This window comes from Gallinula chloropus (assembly GCF_964237585.1).
Source record: "Gallinula chloropus genome assembly, chromosome: 7".
Taxonomy (NCBI): Eukaryota; Metazoa; Chordata; class Aves; order Gruiformes; family Rallidae; genus Gallinula; species Gallinula chloropus.
This window is the reverse complement of record NC_140092.1, coordinates 31,159,866-31,182,217: the sequence shown is the minus strand read 5'-3', so window position 1 is coordinate 31,182,217 and position 22,352 is coordinate 31,159,866. Positions and strand designations below refer to the sequence as shown.

Here is a 22,352-nt window from a genome sequence, read left to right as displayed (position 1 = left end):
CAGCCCAATCCACTGCTTTATCCTGCCTGCATTTGTTACATGATCCTGATCTGCCGAAGAGTCACTTGAGGTATGTCCCTTACAGTAACACCTTCAGAGACAGTATTAGTTTGTTTAAATGGAAATCTACACAAGCATAACAGTAAGGTGAATCAAGCTCACATTAAGGGTGAGGTCTGTGTAAGCCCTGTATGTGAGAGGTTAGAAAAGCCAGCATGGGAAAGGCCCCTTGAGCCACCCACCTACTGCCTGCACTTCCTCACACCCATCCACTTCTTCCTTGGCTTTTAGCCTTGAAGCTGTGAGCTGGAACACACTGGTACAATGGCTTCAGGGATATTTAAACTTCCACATCAGGGCAGTACTGAGATATTTTTCTTTTTCCAATTGCAATTGAAAGCATCTTTTGTTTTTTTGAAGTTTAGAAGGGTCAGCAGTCCTGTGTCGTAGCACTGAAATTCACAGTGCTGTACTTGGAAATCTAAGAGATTTGCAGTGGAGAATGCAGCATAAAACTGAAAAAGTTATCCTGAAATGCTGCAATAGATGCTTACATTTGCCATTGTTGTGCAGAAGGACCAGACCGTGGCCAGAAATCCAGGTTACGTTAACATAGACGAGTTCTCTAAAGCACATTTTCATAACCTTGCTTAAGAAAAGTTCAAACCATTTTTTTAATCCTACCTAGCCCTTTTTAATTCAGTTTTAAATTAAGCAGCTGTGAACAGGGGGCTTAAAATTGGTAGGCTAAAAATAGCTGTCCTTAATTCTTAAATTTCATCTTCAGATTTGTGGTTTGAGAAAAGTTCTTACCTTTATTTTTACGTGAGGAGTTTCTTTCTGTCTCCAAATCACTCTCAGACGTAATATTGCAGTTTCTGAGTGAGCATGCTCGTGCAGCCTTTTGGAGCAATATTGCCTGCATCAGTGTGTACTGAATTCGGTCCACATGGGGTAATAATCGTGGTGTATTTACACAAAGTCTGCTTTTCTTTGGGGAAGGAGAAAATTCCCACAAGTGCAGTTGCTTGCTGATTGAGTCACTAAAACCATGTTCTCAGGAGCCATCAGTGTAAGAACCTGCATAGATAAAGTTTCCATCTAAATGTGGTTTAGATTAGGGTTTAAAAATTGAGATTAAAAAGGAGGGAGAGGAGTTTATCATTCCTCCATTAGCCTTTTTTTTATTTTTCTTCCCCTCAATAGGGATCTGCTAATTAGTGGTGGGACTGATTAACCTTCAAGTACTTAAGTGTTGGCCTTCCTAGGTTGCATGAGTCCCAAACAGAAGCAGAGCTGACCTTTGTCACATTTCCCTTATAGGCTTCTGAGTTCTACACAAACTCCCCAAAGTCACCTTTTTTGTTTAGGGAGGATGAACCAGCAGTGTTTTTCCTGTATGTGCCATCAGTGTAGAACAAGATTCGTGTGGTTTATTTTATCTTTTTTCTTGAGCAGTAACTAATTTCTATTTATTTTGCTTCTAAAACATGTTCCTGTGAATGCATGTGCAGGCAACTAATGTCTCTTCTGTGTAGACTTTCACTGCCTATGTCACACTTCGTGATTTAGCTGCACTGTTGGCTGTGCCTGCCCTCTTACGTATGAGGTGCCTATTTGACACCTTACTCTGGGTGGAATCACACAAATCTTTCATTTCCCAGCCACTTCCTAGGCTGTAGGATGTTGGTAAACAACCAGTTGGTACTTCTCTTTAGCACAGCACTTGAAAAGTACCTTGTTTTATCTAGGGAATGCATAAGGGCTACTTTAATAGCCTCCAGTAGCTAAACAAGTGTCTTTAAAACAAAGCTGGTCATTCTGAACAAAGGCTGCCTCCAGACTGTAAATCATTAAAGCAGACTGCACTAATACACAGGGTTTTGTGTGCTGCACTACTCAATCTCAGTATTTTGGATCTCTCTAATCCCTTGATTTACAAGTTCCCTGCCTGAATTCTGGGAATATGTCTCTCTCTTCTAACTGCCATTTATCATCTTATACTATGATAGCTTTTTTTAAATAGACACAGTGCTATAATTTTCTATTATCTTCTCCTCAGTGAGTCACTATACGTGAGTATGAAGGCATCTAAGACTAAAACTAGCATTTCCATATCACAAGACTTGAGTTCCAGTGATGCACATAAAAATAGATACATGACTTTTCTGGAAAAATATTCTTCCCCTGTTCATTTAAAAGAAAGATTTTTCAAAGGCTTTAGGAAGGCATCTTCTCAAGTTCACACTCTTTTTAATTTCTGCACTTGAATCTTGGGGTTCACAAGTCAGTGGCTGTGTGTGATCTCTTGGTAGTCGATTTTTGTTCTCCTCACTGGTGTGCTTTTCAGTACTGACAGCTTTCACCTTAGTTGCTTTCTGACTGGATTGCTGGCATAGGTCATTTTATGTTACAGACATACTTTAATTTGGGGAAAAAACAACAAAAACCAAACAACAATAAAACCCCAAAGCCACGAACAACCCCTCCCATACATACCCCACACACCCACTACTAGCAAATACTTAACAAAGCCTTTCTTTTACTTTTGTGGTTTTAAAAGGAAAAGGCTAATTTTTTCCAAGTCATCTACATGTGTATGCCACTCACATTTGCTTTCCCTCTCTCCAAAAGGAATAGATTATCCATTAACAAATGTCTCACAGCATTACTGTGTGAAATCTTCAACTGTGAGTCATACAGCCCTTTGTGCCACACTCTGAAGTCTTATAGTTTAAAACCACAGCAGATTTTTAAATATCTGCACTACTGAAAAATCATTTCTCCTGGGGCTCTTCTTTCCTACTTGCTGTCCATTTGTTACAATTTTGCTTGCCTGTTTGTTTTAAGCCCTTTCTTCTTTCCCTTGGGCATTTATCCTGTAGCTAAACTGCCTGCCTTGTCTTGTTTCCAAGCAGAAATCTAGGCAAAACAAAACTTTGCCAACTTGAGCTCTCTCCCTGTCCTTATTTATGTTTGGGTAACTAGAGGGCAAGCCATGCTTTGTCTTTTGGAGTGAACAAATGAAGGCATGTAGTTCTGTGAGAAATGCTTTACCTTTTAAAAACAGAGATGATCTGGTGTCTGGAGTTTTTCCTCTTCTGCTTAAATTTGTCTGAAGAATCAAAAGCAGCTTCTCTGCATAGATCTTCAGAGTATACCGACCACTTGTCACCTGAAAATTATTGTAAAATTTTTTGAACAGTGTGGGGTATCTTCTACACTGAGTTGTGTATCCCCTCTGTCCCTTCACATGTCTCCACTACTTCAGCCATTTCTTTAGTTTGGCTTTTCAGCAGCTGGGAAGGAGATCTGTGAAAAAAAGATAGACTGGGAAACAAGAACTGAGAAACAAATAAAGGGAACTGAAGGGAACGCTCTTTTCTCACTTTTCTACTCTTTTTTTTGTTGTCCCCTCTTCATACAACAGCAGCATGTGCTTTTGACAAAAGAGGGTGGAGGACAAGGGGACATAATGTTTAAAAAGGCTTTAAAATTAAATTAGGCTGATGCTGTTAAGCATAATTAATTGTCTCGAACAAATAGCAGTACAGGTTGGGGGGGGGGGGGGTCCCTTCTGCATGATCACAAATCCTGAAAGGCAGCATAACTCATCATCACTTTCTACACACATTGTTTTCCTGGTGAAGTACTGTTTGGCATCCTGCATTTACATTGTCTCTAACACCACCTCCTAATGACTGCTGTGAAGCATGGTGTAAATTTCTGGCCCGTGACTCACTTGGTGTCTTTCCCTGCTTGAAATAAAAAAGCCTCAAGCACCATCTGCTGTCTGAAACCAGCGCTGTGCATTCCCTCTGTATTCACCAGGACCCTTAGCAGTTTCCTGGCACTTCCTGGTATTAAGAGCACCGTGGGCTTTTAATCTCAGAAGTGAAAACATGTTTGTGTGTGCCTGCTTAGAGGAGATTTTAAAACTTCAGTATTAACTTTTATGTCAGGACAGATACTATGAAGTTTTCCTAAAGCATTCACCTGTAGGAACGTTTCTGTAGACAAATGCAACTCACCTTATATATTGTACAAATGCCAACAGTAGAATTGGAGATAAAGCAAAAATCTAACTCCCATCTTCATCTTCTTTTAGGTGGCAGATAACGGAAAACCACCGTTATCATCTTTGACTTACATCGATATCAGAGTTATTGAGGAAAGCATTTATTCCCCAGCAATCCTGCCTCTGGAAATCTTTATCACAGCCTTCGGGGAAGAATATTCAGGTGGTGTCATTGGAAAAATTCATGCAACAGATCAAGATGTTTATGACACTTTGACATACAGTCTGGACCCCAAAATGGAATCCTTGTTCTCTGTTTCCAGTACTGGTGGCAAACTAATAGCACATAAACGGTTGGACGTAGGACAGTACCTCCTCAATGTCACTGTGACAGATGGAAAATTTACAACTGCAGCTGATATTACTGTGCATATCAGACAAATCACACAAGACATACTAAATCACAGCATTGCAATACGCTTTGCAAACCTTGCCCCTGAAGAATTCATCGGTGATTACTGGCGCAATTTCCAGAGAGCTTTAAGGAACATCTTGGGCGTGAGGAGAAATGACATCCAGATTGTTAGTTTGCAGCCTTCTGATCCTCCTTCAAACCTTGATGTCCTCTTGAATATTGAAAAGTCAGGTAGCTCTCAGCATCCAATGAGAGTTTTGCTGCACAAGATAAACTCTTCTGTGCCTGACCTTGAGGAGATTTTAGGTGTGCGGATAATTGAAGTTTTCCATAAGCTTTGTGCTGGCATAGACTGTCCTTTGAAATTCTGTGAAGAGAAAGTAACAGTGGATGAGAACGTCATGTCAACCCACAGCACAGCCCGGTTGAGTTTCGTCACTCCCCGTCATCACAGAACAGCAGTTTGTCTTTGCAAAGGTAAGACAAGTAGTGAGGAAAACAGTACCCTTGAAAAGATTGTCCCAGTTTTGAACAGCCATTATCCCCAGGAGAAAAGTTATATTACAGGACAAGACTTAGATTGTCCTATAACCCTCACCTCAACATTTGCCTAACTTTATTCAGAAAAAGGAGTAATTCTTCATTTTCTTGTTCCCTAAGTTTAAGAGTTTACATGATAGCAGCTTATGTGAGGGTTGGATTGTTTTAGTCAGACATTAATTTTCCAATTTATGGAAGAAGTTCCTTTTTTTTATTGCCTGTTCTAAGCTGCCAGCCATTTTCAGCCTCATATGCATGAAGGTAAGTTCTTGGAAAGTACCTGAAGCTTCCTGGTTTCTCCTTAGAGGAATAGCCCACACTTGGCTGGGAATGACAGAGTGAACCAGGAAATTAATACTCACTAAGATACATATAAGTATACAGAGTTACAGCAGAAGATTCATTTTTCTTTAGATCTGCAAAAAGCAGCACTGCTTTTTAAAATCCTGACTTCACATCGTTGGGTGAACTTGCACATCTTAAGTAAACGTTTAAAACCTGTTCCTTTTCTGTCTCAAATACAGACGTGCTCTTCTGCTTTCCCCACCCCACTCTGTCCACATTTAATACCTAGGTACTGTTTTTTATGATGTGTGACAGCAGTGGTAAACCTTAAACCACACCACTGGTCTCCAAATTTTACCAGTCAAATTGAGCAGTCGTGTGCCAGTCGTGTCCCGTAACTGTTAATTCACTTCTTTGCCTGAAAGCAAATGGAAGTATATTCCTGACTTTTAACTACTGTACTTCAGTGTCCCTTTTCACAGAGAGAAGACAAATAATGTATTTCATTTTACAGAAGGGAAATGCCCCCTGGTGAATAGCGTGTGTGAAGGAAACCCTTGCCCTGAAGGCACTGAATGTTTAGGAGATCCGAAGGAAGGAAAATACACCTGCGTGTGCCAAGACAGCAAAGCTGGGCAGTGTCCTGGTAAGATGTTAACTCTGAAAATCTCCGCATAAATCCACATTACTTTCCAAATATAAAATTTACTCTAGTCCTAAATTAACATGTTTTATGCTTCTGTGTATTCCTAAGCATCAGCAGGCTCTGCTGTGACATTTACTGGGAGCAGCTATGTGAAATACCGGCTCATGGAAAACGAGAACAAAGAGGAAATGAAGCTGACAATGAGACTAAGAACTTACTCTGCTCATGCAGTTGTTATGTATGCTCGAGGAACAGACTACAGTATCTTAGAGGTAATTTAAAATCTGTGAGTGTGTACCTCCACCTCTCTTCTTGCTATTTTTTGTGCCAGATTAAAAGATTGAATCATAACATCTCTGTAGAATTGTTACAATTGGGAATTACCTTCAGGGTAGAGCCTGTGATACATCCAGGTGTGAAACTTGTACAGAATTAACAACTTTAAATTTATTTGCTTACAATACTCGTTAAGGCCATACAGAAGTAGTCACTTAAAGCACAGGATGAATGGTCTTGAAGTATTGTGATCTTTGGACGATGACCTCTGACTTCTTTACTAGAGGAAGAAAATGTACAACTACTGATTTAATTAAAACAATCATACAGAATGAATCACAACTACTGTGACTGTTTGGAATACAATGTTGTTAAACTGTCTTTGATGAACACTGCCATCATCCTGTCTCTCCAGCAAACGTAAACTTTTACAGGCATCAATATTTTATACTCTTGAAGCGTGCAGACCATGTGATGATGTTGTGGTTTTCCTTTGTAGATTCACCATGGGAGGCTGCAGTATAAATTTGATTGTGGCAGTGGACCCGGGATTGTCTCCGTTCAGAGCATTCAGGTTAACGATGGCCAGTGGCATTCGGTGTCGCTCGAAGTGGACGGAAATTACGCGCGCCTTGTTCTGGATAGGGTGCACACCGCCTCTGGTACCGCTCCTGGCACACTTAGGACACTGAACCTAGATAATCACGTGTTTTTTGGTGGTCATATTCGGCAGCAAGGTACAAGACATGGTAGAAGCCCTCAGGTTAGCAATGGTTTCAGAGGCTGCATGGATTCTGTTGTACTTAACGGACAAGAGCTGCCCCTAAACAGTAAGCCACGGAATTACGCGCACATGGAAGAATCCGTAGATGTGACGCCCGGATGCTTGCTGACTACCACAGAAGGTTGTTCAAGCAGCCCATGTCAGAATGGAGGCATCTGCAATGCACTGTCAAATGGAGGTAAGCTGTGCTGCATTCTTCTGCTGATCATTTTCAAAACTGCTTTTCCGCTGCCCTGCCTTGAAGGGCAAGACAACTTTTCCAGAGGGCTGTAGAAGGCTGGTTGTTGAGCAGGTAGGAGGGCTGTGGCTGCCTGTGTTCTAGACACAATTTCTTGGGGTATGAAATACATAAAGTGGGAATTTAATCTTCGGTGTCAACACCTGAGGTCCATCCTCTTAACTAGAGACTTCCTTTGAAAATTCTGAAATCATTGTGACAAACTACAAGAGATGTGAAAGTTACCCTTCAGTCATACTCTAGAGAAACCTTACTGTTAAAATATCTTTATGGAAAGGTGAAGGAAAACCTGTTTCTTTCCATCTTCTGTCTCTGGTGGGTGGGCAAGGAGGATTTTATCTTAAACCCAGTGAAGGCATGTGGTTTTCAAAAAGACTGTATTTGATTTCAGGGTACTACTGCAAGTGTGCACCTTTGTTTATGGGAACTCACTGTGATGTGAGTGTCAACCCGTGTGCTTCCAACCCCTGCCTTTATGGTGGCACTTGCATCCCGGTCAGTGATGATTTTATCTGCCAGTGCCGAGGACAGTACACAGGCCAAAGGTATGTTTGTGTGGTTTATTGTACCAGTGAACCCCTTGGTGGGTAGGCTACACACTTCTTATGTCTCCTTGATTTGTTTTCTACTTAAAGCTCAGACTTTGAAACCCACTGGAGTTAAAGTTAATACCAGCTCTGAATCCCACACTACATACTCGCAGTAAGGTAATGGTTCATCCAGTTTTCTCCCCTCACTCCTCCTTTTTTCTTTTCACTTTTCCAGGTGCCAGCTGGGTCCGTATTGCAAAGACAACCCTTGTAAAAACAGCGGCAAGTGCATTGACAGTTTGGACGGGCCTGTTTGCGAGTGTGAAGCAGGTTTTCGTGGGGAAAGGTAGGCAGTGTTCCCCATGTATTGAATTCTTAACAGGATTACTTAATGGTTCGAACTGGTTGAAATCTGAAACGTGGATAGAACAGCCAATTGCCTGGTAGTGTGCAGTACTGTATGTTAAACATACCTAGAATTGTTGAGAACAAGCAGAGAGTACTGATGTAAACGAACCGTCCTTGCTGTGCTCTGTTTCTGGTAGGTGTCTGAGTGATGTCGACGAATGCATCGAAAACCCGTGTCTTAACGGTGCCCTCTGTGAGAACACGTATGGTTCTTACCACTGCAACTGTAGCCGTGGGTTTGGAGGAAAGCACTGCACAGACATCGTTCTGAACAAATACGTTTCAACCTCCTGGAACATCAGCTTAGCCGAAGTGATCGGGATTATTGTTTTCATCGCAGGAATATTCCTGCTGGTCGTGGTGTTTGTTGTTTGCCGCAAAGTGATCAGTAGGAAGAAGAAGCACCAGCCAGAACCTGAAGACAAGCAAATGGGAGCTACAACAGCTTTCTTGCAAAGACCTTATTATGATGCGAAACTGAATAAGAACATCTATTCCGACATCCCACCACAAGTTCCTGTTCGTCCCATTTCATACACTCCAAGCATTCCAAGCGACTCCAGGAACAATCTCGACAGAAATTCTTTTGAGGGGTCTGCTATCCCTGAGCACCCAGAGTTTAGTACTTTTAACCCAGATTCTGTACATGGGCACCGGAAAGCTGTAGCTGTTTGCAGCGTAGCCCCAAATTTGCCACCTCCACCTCCCTCCAACTCTCCTTCAGACAGTGATTCAATACAGAAACCCAGCTGGGATTTTGACTATGACAGTAAGAAATGTTACTTTTTTATTAGTTTTTGTTAAAGGTATGTGCTGGTGCAGTGTTAATCTGAGTGTGGAGTCTCTGTCTGTGCCTGTTAGGGTAGAAAAGGCATTATGACTTCACTGGGTTTTGAGCCTGATGCTCTGCTAAGTTTTGTAGAGAAAGTTTTGTAACTCTCAGCCTTAAATTTTATTGACTTTTTAATCTAGAATCTATTAATTAGCTCACTTGAAACTTTTTTTTTTTTCAGCTAAAGTAGTAGATCTTGACCCCTGCCTTTCAAAAAAGCCTCTGGATGAAAAGGACTCCCATCCTTACAGTGCTAGAGAAAGCATGTCTGAGGTGCAGTCTCTCAGCTCCTTCCAGTCTGAATCATGTGATGACAATGGTACGTAAAGTCCAGTCACTCTGTACTGCTGCTTACCTTCATTTGTTCTGTCTGTGCATCTGTATCTCTTAGTATCAGTAGGACTTACATATTTCAAATATATATTAAATAGTAGCTTATTTAATATATATCTGTATTTACTTATGTTAGTACTTAGATCTGTTAATTTTTCAAAGTGTTTTGCTTATCTTATGCCTCATGTTAATTGCTGTACCTTAAAATTATATATATTCATTCTGCTGCTAGAATATTAACAGTGAAAACACAGCACAAGGTGTTCAGAGCCTTGTGTTTAAAAAGTCTTAAAAGTATATTGAAATTAGAGATACCCTTCTAGGTAATGATTGGTTACCACCTTGTACAAGAATACAGTGAATTTAAAGAGTGGGCTCTGCACACATGTAACTTTGGCTTTGACATTCAGCTTTCAGTGAAGCTTTCTGCTGTTACAGTGTCATTTGTTTCCTTCTTTCTTTCTTGCTGCGACCTCAGCTCCCATATGGATCAGATCAGTTCTGAGTGAGAGCAGAGTTTAAGGGACTGCTTGTAAGTTTGATTACTTTAGTAATGAAGGAAGCTGCACAAAAAAAGGAATTTTGTTAATGTAGAACAGTGTATTTGGCTTTCACCATGATTAAAATGAATTCATGAAGAAAATTCACACATTGAAAAAGCAGATATAAAAATATTCTGATCACAGCACCAATCCAGCAAAACTTAACCAGCATACACACATTTGTGGGTTTTACTATGATTAATTAGAAATCTCACTTTTCCATTGTGACAACAGGTGCTTTTACAGTTGATACGAATGCATCTGTGTATTCAGAAATACTTCAGACTGCCTGGACAAAGCTGCAGTTGCCTCATAACCTAATTCACTAAGCTTAAGGGGTTTTGACTCTGAATTCCAATTTCTGCTTTTGTATCTGAATGGTAAAAAAAAAAAAAAAAAGAATTTGAAATTCCTTTAGCCAGGAAAAAAGAACATTCTGCTTCTCCATGAAGTAGAGTGATTTGTTCTTAACAGCATGAAAAGAAACATCTGTGTTAATGATTGGTGAAAGTAAAATGGTATGCTTACAGTGCTCATCGTTTATCAGTAGACACCAACTTTCAACTTCTTTCCTGTGCTATTATGTGTTGTGCTGTACATGTTGTTCTCCACTCCTCTCCATCCCATATATTTCATACATTCTTACTTGTATTTCTTGTCATGTATCATTTACTCGCTAGTTCATCATTTTAAAAGAAATAGCTGTAGCATCAGTTGCTGTTCCTTCATTCCTTTTTGGTAGATTCTGCATTTATTAGTTTGAAATTTAATCCCTGAGCCATGCAAACCAATTGCATGTGCTTACCTCATCCTACCCTAGAAGAATAAATCATTCTCCCTTCCAAAAGTACCTTGGGAAAGGGAAGGCATTAAAAAAACACATAAATTTTGGATGGTTTTAAATGAGAATGTCACAACCTGAATTTGGTATTCCTGCTGCGATAGGACTATTCGCCCACAAGTAGGTCAGCAACAGTAGATGTTTTTTGTATTCTAGCTTTTTAGTTCATTTCTGTGAAAACTTCTTCCCCTGAGGGAGAGAAAAAACGAAGTTTGCAATCTAAAAGTAGAAGACTGATACAGTGCTCTTTAATCCACCCAGCCTTTCAAAAAGTCTGGTTCATAGCTATCTGGATGAAGTATCATGCCAGTAGTATGTTTGAAGCAACATTTCAGAAATTCTGACATAACTAAAGCAGCTTTGTGCTCATGCAGAATTTGCTTCAGGAGTAGTTACAAGTACTTTTCCATGTTTACCAAGAATTAAATTCAGGTTTAGAGATGTATTTTATGTATTATATGCAACAGCTTTCCATATAGAGAGTAAATGTATATGTACATCAGTAGTCTTGCTTTATAAAATAGTAATGAACTGCAATTTTCAGTATTTTTTGTATGCTTGTATGCTGTTTAAAGTGATACTAACTATAGGTTTGTTTTAATCTGCTCCTTTTATACCTTTTACAAGCTTCCGTAGTGACTGTAATACACCTTGTCAATGCTGTTGTTGACTCGGTGGAAAAAGAAGGTATATACATATTTTCATATTTATTTACTGCTTTGGCAGAATAATGCACGTTTGTCTTCTAGTCATGTATTCCTAGCAGGCAGGAGTTAGGAAATATTCTTTACTTGGACTTGCTGATAAGTTTTAGCAAAGAATATATTTATATTGTATATTTGTTCATATTTTCATGTGCATGCAATAGCTACCCCGTGGACAGGTTTCAAAGATTTCTTGGGGAAGGAAAGAAGTGTTGAGGTGCTGGCATAAAAAGATGTTGGTGCTTACTCTCTTCTGAGAACATTCACACTAAAGCTCCCAGCAGAACTGAGACAGTGTCAGAGGCAGATACGTTCTCTACAGTAGATGAAAAAGCAGCAGCCCCCGCTTCCCTTTCTTCTCCCACCCACACCTGTAGGCACCTTGTCCAGCTGAGAGGAACAGTAGTCTGATGTCAGTGCTTGCTTCCCACATCTTCAGATCAGTCTGTCTCTAGCAGAAAGCACTGATTTCTGTTACTCTGTTGAGGTATATAGTCATGCACCTCCCTGTTAGTTTCAGTAGCTAGTTACTCCCCAGCATCCCAGAGGCGTGTTTGGGTGTCTGTGTGTACACACACCTGTATTTGTGTGTGTGGTGTGTGCACCTGGAGGTTAGAAAGAGCTGAAGTAGATGTTTTCATTGGCATTGTATTTTTTCTCTGCTAACATTTAAGAACTGACCACTCTGGGAAACACAAACCTCTTTACAAAATAATAGTAGAAATAAAGGTGCCAGTGAGTCTACACAGATACTAACTGTGGTTTTAATTGACTTAAATCCTTGAAGTTCCAGTAAGATGCAAGTAAGTCACTGCAGAGGTTACTTCTGAAATAACATCCACAGTGAATGTTTCCTATTTCTTAATAGGGACTAGGAAACCCTACCTTTAAGTCCTAATTAAAAGGAGCCCATTTTAGCTACTGTATTGAATTTTATGTTCTTAAGTTTCTCATGGGGTCGTTATTTGAATTATACCCTAACTAATGTTAATATCTCTAATATGACAGTATTTCATTAATGTGTCCCTATAGACCATATTCCTCAGGGCTAAAAAAGCTGTAAGTGCATGGTACATGTGAAAGGGAGAAGTGTAAGACTAGAAGAGGCAAAATCTATCAGGGGAAATATTTAATAGCTGCTTCAGATTTTCTCTGAGACTTTAATTGGTAGAAAATAAAAATGATGGATGGAGATATCAAGGCAAAGTTGAAAGTATTTCTTGGTTTAGTATCTCTGTAAGATAGATAAATACAGATCTTTCATGCATTACAGGATAGTTGTAGAGAGGTGAAAGATGTCCTGCTCAGCTACCTCTTAACACTGGGAAGTCGCTACTCTTAATGAGCTCTCCTTTCAAAGCATCTCAGGTAGACCTGAGTGCTGCTTCTGAGCACCCTCAGCAAGAGTGCAGGTTCATGCAGCAGAGACCCTTGCTTAAGCCTCCAGCAAGGTCAAGCTCTGAGGCAGGTGGTCTTTTCTTTTGTCTCCCCAAGCAGTTGTGTCCCAAGGGTATCCTGGAGGCAGGAACCCCGGATAGTCTCCTCTTAGGATAGCTGTAGGCTGGTGTTCTCTGCGCTGCTCCTCAGGGATGGCTGTATCGCTGTGCAGATCGACAGGGCTGAGTGTGAAATGCAGCACCAGTCTATTAAGATGAGCACATAAGGTTCTAGTTTGTGTTTCTGTATTCTACACTAAAGGGCCCATGCCTCAGAAGCAGAGGACAGGACCAAGATCTCCCCATTCCTTGGTAGTCTCTGTCCTAAGGCCTAACGGCTTTAGCTTTGCATCCAGTTTCCCTAGAAAATTAAGAATGTTGTCCGAGTAGACTAGTGATCAGAACCTTCTGGAGATGAGGCCAGGAGTCTCAGATCACAGGTAATACCAGACTCATAGCTCCTTTAGAGTGGACTTTTGCCTGGGCTAGGCAAGCTTTAACAAATACACACACACACCCGCCCTCCCAAGAGTCAACCTCTTGCCCTCCAGTCCTCCAAGAACAGACACAGCTGTCAGATCTGAGGAGGAGGTTCTGGCATTCTAAGGACAGGCATCACCTGTCCTTAGAGTCCTGATTAGGGAGTACAGATTCCTCAAGAGAGAAAGGTTTAAAATCAGTCAGATCACACAAGAGGGTTCTCTGCTGAGTGTGAGTTGTTGGGATTGCTGTACCAAGGGGGGCAGGTGTCCTGGTGCACAGTGTGCAGAAGCTGGATCCTAACACAGAGTTCCCATCCCTGAGTCAGAGACTTGAAAGTCTGAGTCCTAACAGGTGCAGCCCTGAATGGAAACCAAGGGGTTCAAGGAAATAAAAAAATCAGGACAAGGCTTGTTACCCTTTTCAGCAGATGTCCATAGTCTACTGAGAAATCTCTCTACAGACCACAGATTTTGCCACTGCACAGCCATGTCCTGGGTGGGCTATATTCACGCAGTAGCTGTTCTACAGTTCCCATTTAAAAAAGAGTGAGCCAGAAGGACAATAAATTGCCAGTTTTAGCACTAAGTCAACTCGCATATTTTGCCTACCAATAACAGACAAAAGCAGCATGAACATCATAGTGACAGTCATTGTTTGTCTGCACATGGGTTCTACTATTTGATTCCTAACTACAGATGTTTTCTCCTTTTTCTTCTCATTCTGCCACCTAAAGAATCTTTTGCTGTTCCTGACCTCAGCAACTCAAGAGGTGACTTCTGCATGCAGTTCATTGATGTTCACCAAAATATTTCTGTTCTTACTTGGGTTTAACACAGACTCACTGTCACTTGCTTGCTGTGCATTTGTCTGCAGTGATTACTCTTTACTAGATTTGCACCTTACCACAGCTCTGTATTTTCCTTGTTGGTGTTAGGATGAGAAAAGCTATTATTTTTTAACAAAGTTAGGCTTACATCTAGTTTCCAGCAGCTCAATACAAACTTATTCAAGGGGAGTTTGCCGGAGAGGATCAAGTTGGGTCATTTATGCATGATTAAGCTTGATTTTCCTGTTTTGTTCTTGTATTTGAATGTGGAATGTCTTTACTAATAATCAAAAGGTTTTATTGGAGGTATGGAAGCTACTGTAGAGCTAACAGCATTTTGCAGAATTAACTTCACAGTTCAGTTAAGGGGCAAAGTTGCTTTAAATGGGCTGGACACTTTCCCAATTAGAAGTTGCTTATGTAAAAAAAGCATGGTTTGTATCTATGGAAGCTTATATCTGTAAGAAAACCAGGCAGCTGTAATCACCCCAACTGTAATTGCTAAACAATTGATTAAGAGTTTAGCTGCACCAGGGAGGCTGTTGGTTCTTTGCTATCCAGTGAACGATTCTATACCATTGTGTATTGCGACACACAGTCCATAGGTGACCTACAGCTCTTCCTAGGTGAGATGTCCAAGAAAGCATACGAGTTCGAGTGTGAATGATGCAGTATCTAATGCATGGCACAGTGTCAAGTCGTGTTGTGTTGGATGTCTTTTGTGGAACTGGGGCAAACTGCTCTCTAACTAGTGTCCTACTCACAGCGATTGCCTTGTCTGAATAGATGTGCTGACTTCTCAGCTCAGACTGGTTTGAAGACAAGATACTGATACTGCTTTTCTTTTTTCCCCAAATTAACTTTGCAGGTTATCACTGGGATACATCAGACTGGATGCCAAGCGTTCAGTTGCCAGGTATCCAAGAGTATCCAAATTATGAAGTGGTTGAGGAGTCAGCTCCCCTCTACACCGATCCAAACGTCATCGATACAGACTATTACCCTGGCGGTTACGACATAGAAAGTGATTTTCCACCTCCACCCGATGACTTCCCTGCACCTGATGAGCTTCCACCATTACCACCAGAATACAGCGACCAGTTTGAGTCAATACAGCCACCCAGAGACATGCCAGCCGCAGGTAGCTTGGGTTCTTCTACAAGAAGCAGGCAGAGATTTAACCTTAACCAGTACCTTCCCCATCACTACCCCGCAGACATGTCAGAACCTCAGACCACCACCAGTGGTGTGGGCGGCAGTTACAGAGAACCCTACGCTCCTTACACGTTGGGGTACAGTAGAGACTTCGAAGCACCCGCTGTAGACAACATGTCCATGTCTGTGTACGCTTCCACAGCCTCATGCTCTGACGTGTCAGCGTGCTGCGAGGTGGAGTCCGAAGTCATGATGAGTGACTATGAGAGCGGAGACGACGGTCATTTCGAAGATGTGAAAATTCCTCCACTTGATTCCCAGCAACATACAGAAGTCTGACACACTCAACAAAAGTGCCTGGACTCTTACAGACTTTGTCAATTCTAAAAACAACTTTCAAGAGCTTTTTTTTTTTTCCCCCTTCTCTTTCTTTTTTCTCCTTTTTCCCAGCCACGGTGAATGCTTTCGTTTCAGTGAGCTAAACTGGCATGGCAGCATTGGATCATGCAGTTCATTTCACTAACTCAGCTTATTTCCATTTCCTGACCTACTGTTCCTGGACAGTTCCAAGATTTCCATTGTCTGTGCCATTTCTGAACATCCCTTTTGTACTCTACATCATCTATGTTAAAAAATAAAATCACATACCACTACTCCATGTTAGCATGAGGCATATATTTATATAGTTCTAATGCAATTAATTTTCTCCTACTTTTTGTAAATTTTATGTACAGTTTTGATTTTAATAGTTTTAACTAGATTTTTTGTAGATATTTTGTGAATTTGTTTTCCACTGAGAGTAGTGGTGTTAGTGTGCCATTACAAACTAGCACCCTGACGTACTATAATCAGGGCATCACTGTATGTACTCCCCTGACAGCTAAGGTTTGACATTTCATTATACAGGAATCATATTTACACTATCCCAATTGTACATAGGTTAGGTCTGAGATTTTTCTGGGTCAGCTACATGGAAATGTCTTAAATGGGTTGCTGTATTTTAGAACTGTAAACATTTATTATTATTATTATATTTTTTCCCTTCTTGGAAAGTGTGTTGGGGACCCTCTATATACCAGTTTAGAACCAAAACCACCATGACACGGTTTTTATAGTGTCTGTATATTTGTGATCCAATGGTCTTGTAAAGGTTTTTACTGAAAAATTACCATTAGCCAGTCTTTCTTACTGACAATAAATTATTAATAAAATACTTTAGCTTTGCTCTGTGTATCTCTGTTATATAATAGACAATTGACAAAGCATTCAGTGCAGCATTTTTAAGTCTGTAAATGTTTTTTTGTACTGTATTAAGTTACTTGCTCCAAGCAACACATTTTCCTCTCCTCAGCAGTCAGACTGCGGCTGTGTTAGAGATGCTCACTAGATGGCAGTGTCTGTCTACTTCATGGTGTTTTAACAAGTAATCCGGCCAGTTTGAATAAAGATTGATGGGTATCAAACTGCAGTAGCTTTCTCCATAGTTTGCATTTTTCTTTGAACATACACTATCAGCTGTGTAAATTACCAAGTACTTTTTTTTTTCTCTGAAGTCCCAGAACTACATACAGAAAAAAGCCCCAAGCTCTTTAAAGCAGTTTCTTCCTTTCTTAATCACCTGCATAGTTATTTTAATGAATAGTTGGCCCTGAACTGTGCACTTTGCAGGCTGAAATCTCTGTGCCAATTTCTGAGTTTGTGATAAATACATTGGGGGGGGTATATGCAATTACATTTCCATGCAAGAAACTACAATTAAGTTCACACTAGAACTTCTATCTTGAAGTCAAGACAGGATAGTTTGCCTGCATGTTATCCAGCTGCTTTTCTAACTGGAAAAGAACAAATCCTCTTAACAACATCCTCTAGCATCAGTTCCCATGAATTCTTCATCTTGTTCCTTTAAGGTGATTGTCTTCCATCTCTGGCATGAGGGACCCTTTTTAAGTTACAGGTTTCCCAGCACACCGGTGAGTTTTTGGTGTAGCCTGGAATCATGAACTCAACCTCCATTTTTCCCTATTGTCTCATAAAATTCTGTAGCCTAGAAAGGTACAACATCAGGTTGTCTCAGGCACAAGAGCTGAGCCTGGGCCTGCCACCATCCACAGGAACATGGTGCAGGATTTGTGTTGGGAGCGATACTTAGGCAGGAAAGGGAACAGCGCTCTCTGGCAGCTGTATAATGGAAAGGGATGGATTAAAGAGGCAGGCACAGACACTCCTCAGTGTTAACTTGCCTCTAGGGAGGTAAGAATGTCACGATGTATGTAAAAAGGCTAAAAATCAATGGGTGTAAAACCACCTTCTGTCTGTAAACTGCAATATTCATGCTGATAATGAAGAGCTTTTTGTCAGTGGGGCCCAGCGTTAGCATTTTATTTGATAGCTTCAAAAGACTCTTACAGAGCCCAGTATAGGGTATCATGCTCTCCAGAGTAGTTAAGATCACTGCTTATGAGTCATCCTGAGCTGCAGAGGTTAAGCTTAGTGGCAGCACTGCTGGAGGTTGCTTAATCATCTGCTGCTCAGTAGGAACTGACCTCGACAGTCAGAAAGAGGAAGACGCCACACAGACTTCCAGGGTTCCTTGGTTGATAAGGACTCCCAGCAAAACTGAAAGCCTGCCCTACAGATAACGTTTTCTTAAGTTATTCACAGCAGAAAGGGCTGAAAATGGGTTTTTAACACTGAGAAGTGTGAAGGACAAGATACCTTGTTATACACAGTACTGTGGAGGGAAGGCTAACGTCTGTTCAGCACACTGAACCAGAACAGTGTCTCGTTCTACAAAGACTCCCAGCTTAAGAACACCTTATGCTGAAAGTATTAAAATACCCTTTTTTCCCCTCTTCACCAGAGCTGTGCTGCTGGCCAGCGTGCAGCACCTGGGTTACTCTTCACAGCAGAAGACAAAAGGGCATCAGAGCAATCACAGGAATACCAGGCACTTTCAACTACACAACAGCTTTGCAGCTGGTGAGTAAAGCAGGAGCATCCTGAACACATGGTAGATGTACCAGTAGCTCCTAACACCTAATTCAAGGCCAGAGAGGGCGATTAAACCTGTCTTCCCTCCCCCAGAGCGACAACAAGTCCCAATGTGTTTTGCATTATGAGCCCTATTAAAACACCGATACAGCAAGATCAGTGCAGCTGGACTCCTGACTCAAACACATTCAAACACCAGTCATTTATTTTATGGGCCAAATATTTAAAAATCGCTCATCTCACTCATTTTGTAGCTCCAGGCCTGGAGGTTGGTGGCCCTGCCTGTGGCAGGGGGTTGGAACTCTATGATCCTTGGGGTCCCTTTCAACCCAGACCAGTCTGTGATTCTATGATTTCTGTGAAGTCACACTCTCAGGTTGTCACTGTTAATATGCCTTACCTAGCCACTTGTACAGATTTTTTTTTAAGTGGCTAAATACAAATACAAGCTTCATCTCCCAGCATTTGAGTAGTTGCCCTATCCATATTAAAAGGTCGTAAAACAATAGCCTGAATCACAGAACAGTTGAGTTTAGAAGGCACCTCTTGACTTCCTCCATGGATGTAGACCCTAAGACCGCCCTGGGCAACCCATTCCCATGTTCATCATCCCCTGCAGTAGGAGGTCCATGTTCAGATGCAGTTTCCTGTGTTTCAATTTGTGCCCATTGCTGCTTGCCCAGCTGCAGGCCACTACTGAGAAAAGCCTGGCTCTGTCCCTCTTCACATCTTCATGTCAGGTATCTATAAACATGAATACATTCCTCACTGAACCTTCTCCAGACTGAATAGTCCCAGCTCCTTCAGCCGCTCCTCACACAAAGAGGCTCTGGTCCCTTAATGATTGGCCCTTTACTGGACTCACTCTACCTATCTCTGGCTTGTACAGAATTATTTCTTCCATTTTAAAATACTTTTAAGCTAATAAAAGTTTTATTGAGCAGATCTGAGTCAAACCCATTGCTATTCTGTCCAATCTACATTTTATTTCATAAAATTTTATTTCATAAAATGTCATCATTTTTCCTTGGAGCAGAGGAAAAACTGCACTTCTACCTGTTTGATAGTGTTTGTGAGCGCAACAACAGCAGCCAGTCCTGTGAGAATTCCTCCAGTCAACACGTAACATGCACCTAGTCTGAGAACTCCAGGATAGGGGCTGTTTGTTTGGTTTGTTTTTAAACTTGATGATCTTAAAGGTCTTTTCTAACCAAAACGATGCTGTGCACTTACAAGTAGTAACACAACCAGGGAGTGCAAGGGCTGGGTCCCACAGGTTCTGTTTTGGCATAAAACACATCTTTGATTGATTGTCCTCCATTCTCTGCTCTGGCCCAAGCACCCAAGTCTAAGAAGAGTACCTGCACTGGGACACAAGTCTGAACCCACTCCAGCCAAAGCAGATGGTAAATCAGTCTCTAACTGCAAAATACAAGACCCACCCTTTGGTTGGTGGGTACTGTGTGAAAGATGCACCACCTCTACCTTGAATCTGTAAAGCCCTTGAAGACAGTCAGTCCATGCTCTGTCAGGAGTCATGGTTAACAACTGTCTGCCAACAGAGACCCATGCTCAAAGTTCACCAAGGTGCCTGGGATGACTCCAGACTGCACTCACAAGCTCTGCCAAGGTCACAGCCCTGCACACTAAACAGCAGCTCACTCCCACGCCGAGGTACCCGCAGCCTCCGCGCAAGGAGTCTGTGCACTTCGCAGCTCAGCTCTACGTGCACTCCACACACCAGTCAGCCAGCCAAGAGGTGGGTGCCTCAGTTCTGTTCATAGCTCTTGCCAATTTCTAGTATTAAACTGCTTTTCAAGCCCACACAAGCCTTCATAAAAAATATTAAAAAGCTCAAGTCCCATTAAACCAGCACACGATTTTTGGCAGCGTTACTCATGTTTCCACTGCTGGGGGTGGGGGAGAAGAATCAGGGGAGCACAGCACAATATCCAGTACAGCTGCAGAGTAGGAAAATGAGCTCTTGGCTTTGATCTCAGAGACAAAAGTTTGGGAGAAAGCTTATTAGAATCATTTTCCCCTCACGTAGGGTAAATATGCTTCTGAACTTGCTGTTAATCAAAAGCTCATTGATTGCCCGTGCCCAACATCCATCGCTAAATCTGAGCCACAGAAGCATTCCAATCATAACACAAGTTTAATAAAGCTTCACACAAAAAAAGGCATTTGCAGAAGTCAAGGCTGTAAGAACATGTCATTGCAACTATTATAACAAGTGCAGTTACATTTAAAGAGTTATCAAAGCCAAGCCATATGCCCTTCCTAAGCCTTTTGCTGCACAGGATCATTTCTCAGTTTCTTATTTTCCTGTATGTTTGGAGTAAAAACCTCCAGCGTGAGGGAAAGCACCAAGAAGCCAAATTAATGACAGTCTGACTCATTCACATAATCCCCAGGGTACTGCTTGGAAAACATGCTAAGCAGGATGAATTGCTTTCAGAGCTCGCATTTAACTTTGAAGAAACACAAAGGGAAAGATTGTGCTGCTGCATCAAAATGTTTCTGCTTTCCAATTTCATATCTTTCTCTGGAGAACTTGAAGCACTGACTAAACTTACAGCTTAGAGTTCAAATGCCTCCTGTTAAACAGTGGGAGCCTTGCAATGGCCATGCACATAATGGGAGCTTCTGCTTTGAGCTTCACTGCTGGAGAAGCCTCAACTCAGAGAAAAAGGTTAAAACACCCAATCCTATTAATTGGAGCTTGATGGTGTTTATTGAACTTCATTTTCAAGTCAAACACTATTCTGTCCCACTGAAATTTCACAGGGCTCACTTCCAGAAACTCAACGCAGCTGTTTGTTAGAAACACCTAGAAAGCAGGAGAACAAAGCCTGAGACAGATTAGAGACTTTGTGCTTAAACCCACATCTCACACTCATTGCCCACCTTGAGAGCACCTGCTGAAGTACCCAGAAAGCCATCTAACCTGGGCAACAGCAGAGATATAGAAGAGACAAGATGCACACAGTGTCCTGGGGAAACAAAGGCAACAAAACAACAGTAACAAGGATAAAAAGAAACAACCAAACACAGAAAGCCCCCACACCACACACAATAAAAACAACTTCTCAGCTCGGAGCCGGGTTGCACAGGAGTATGGTTGAGGACATTTGAAAATCAGAGGAAGGCAGATATTGTAAGTAGAGAGCAGCTGAGGCAGAGAAAGGTTTTGCTTTAAGTCCAAGAAAGTATATTTTAACAGTCTCAAAATCTTCTAGTAGGACATGTCTTAGGTGTTTTAGACACCTAAATTTGTAGCCTAGAGATTTCCTCTGATTTAGTGTGGGCTGATTCTTGCTCAGTCTGCAAGCTTTTCTGAGAGCTAGATACATGTTCCTCAAGTCAAAGCCCCATCTTTGGGGCTAGCAAACCTTCCCAGGCTGCCCTTAACAGCCTTCTTAAATGGAATATAATTTCCCTTTACCAGGGCTGCTAGAATCCATATGTACCACTGTACTGCTGCCATGACTGTCCTATCAGCCACCCTAAAAATACCACAAGGGGTTTTTTATCATTACAAGGAAGTGAGGCAGATGTATGATTAAGCCTCCTGGGTCTCGTGGGGACAGCAGTTCATTTCCTCTCCACTTCCTTAGTTCTGGTGGAGGTTAATAAATCCCATTGCCAAAATCCCATTAAGGAGCCCACAGCCACCTTGCAGGTCAGCACAGGTCCCTCCCCTCTTACCCCCACAGCACAAGCACACAGGAGGGATGAATTCACGTTCCCAGAAAGCAATGGCATCCACACTCACTGCTAAGTGGAGAAAAGGTCCCTCACTAGAGGGCTGACCATACCTGGCTCCACATATTACCAAGTCGACCCTCAGGCAAGGAAAACACACCAGTTACACCATACTTTAAATGCCAGGGATTATTTCTCTATATCCAGAGCAAAGCATGTTATTTTAAGCAGCCCTGATCTTTAGGGAGAGATTCTCCCTTTTGGCTATAACCAGTCACTTTCCTGGGGAAAAGGCAGAAGTATCTTCCCCCTGTATTCATATTCCATTTAAGTCCCCTGCTAGAAATGTGCTTAAATCAAA

At 41.6% G+C, this 22,352-nt stretch overlaps 1 protein-coding gene across 1 annotated transcript in view; it reads left to right on the top strand.

Annotated features, from left to right (window-relative positions):
- Positions 1–15,631, top strand: part of FAT1 (FAT atypical cadherin 1) — a gene marked incomplete at both ends in the record, with an annotated part of 99,953 nt that extends 84,322 nt beyond the window's left edge. Inside the window, 9 exons of the mRNA XM_084266957.1 lie at positions 4,109–4,910; positions 5,773–5,904; positions 6,019–6,176; positions 6,680–7,142; positions 7,594–7,747; positions 7,968–8,078; positions 8,278–8,909; positions 9,154–9,291; positions 15,006–15,631. Coding sequence (XP_084123083.1) covers positions 4,109–4,910; positions 5,773–5,904; positions 6,019–6,176; positions 6,680–7,142; positions 7,594–7,747; positions 7,968–8,078; positions 8,278–8,909; positions 9,154–9,291; positions 15,006–15,631 — 3,216 coding nt within the window. The remainder of the gene's footprint in view (positions 1–4,108; positions 4,911–5,772; positions 5,905–6,018; positions 6,177–6,679; positions 7,143–7,593; positions 7,748–7,967; positions 8,079–8,277; positions 8,910–9,153; positions 9,292–15,005) is intronic.
- Between the last annotated feature and the right edge of the window lie 6,721 nt (positions 15,632–22,352).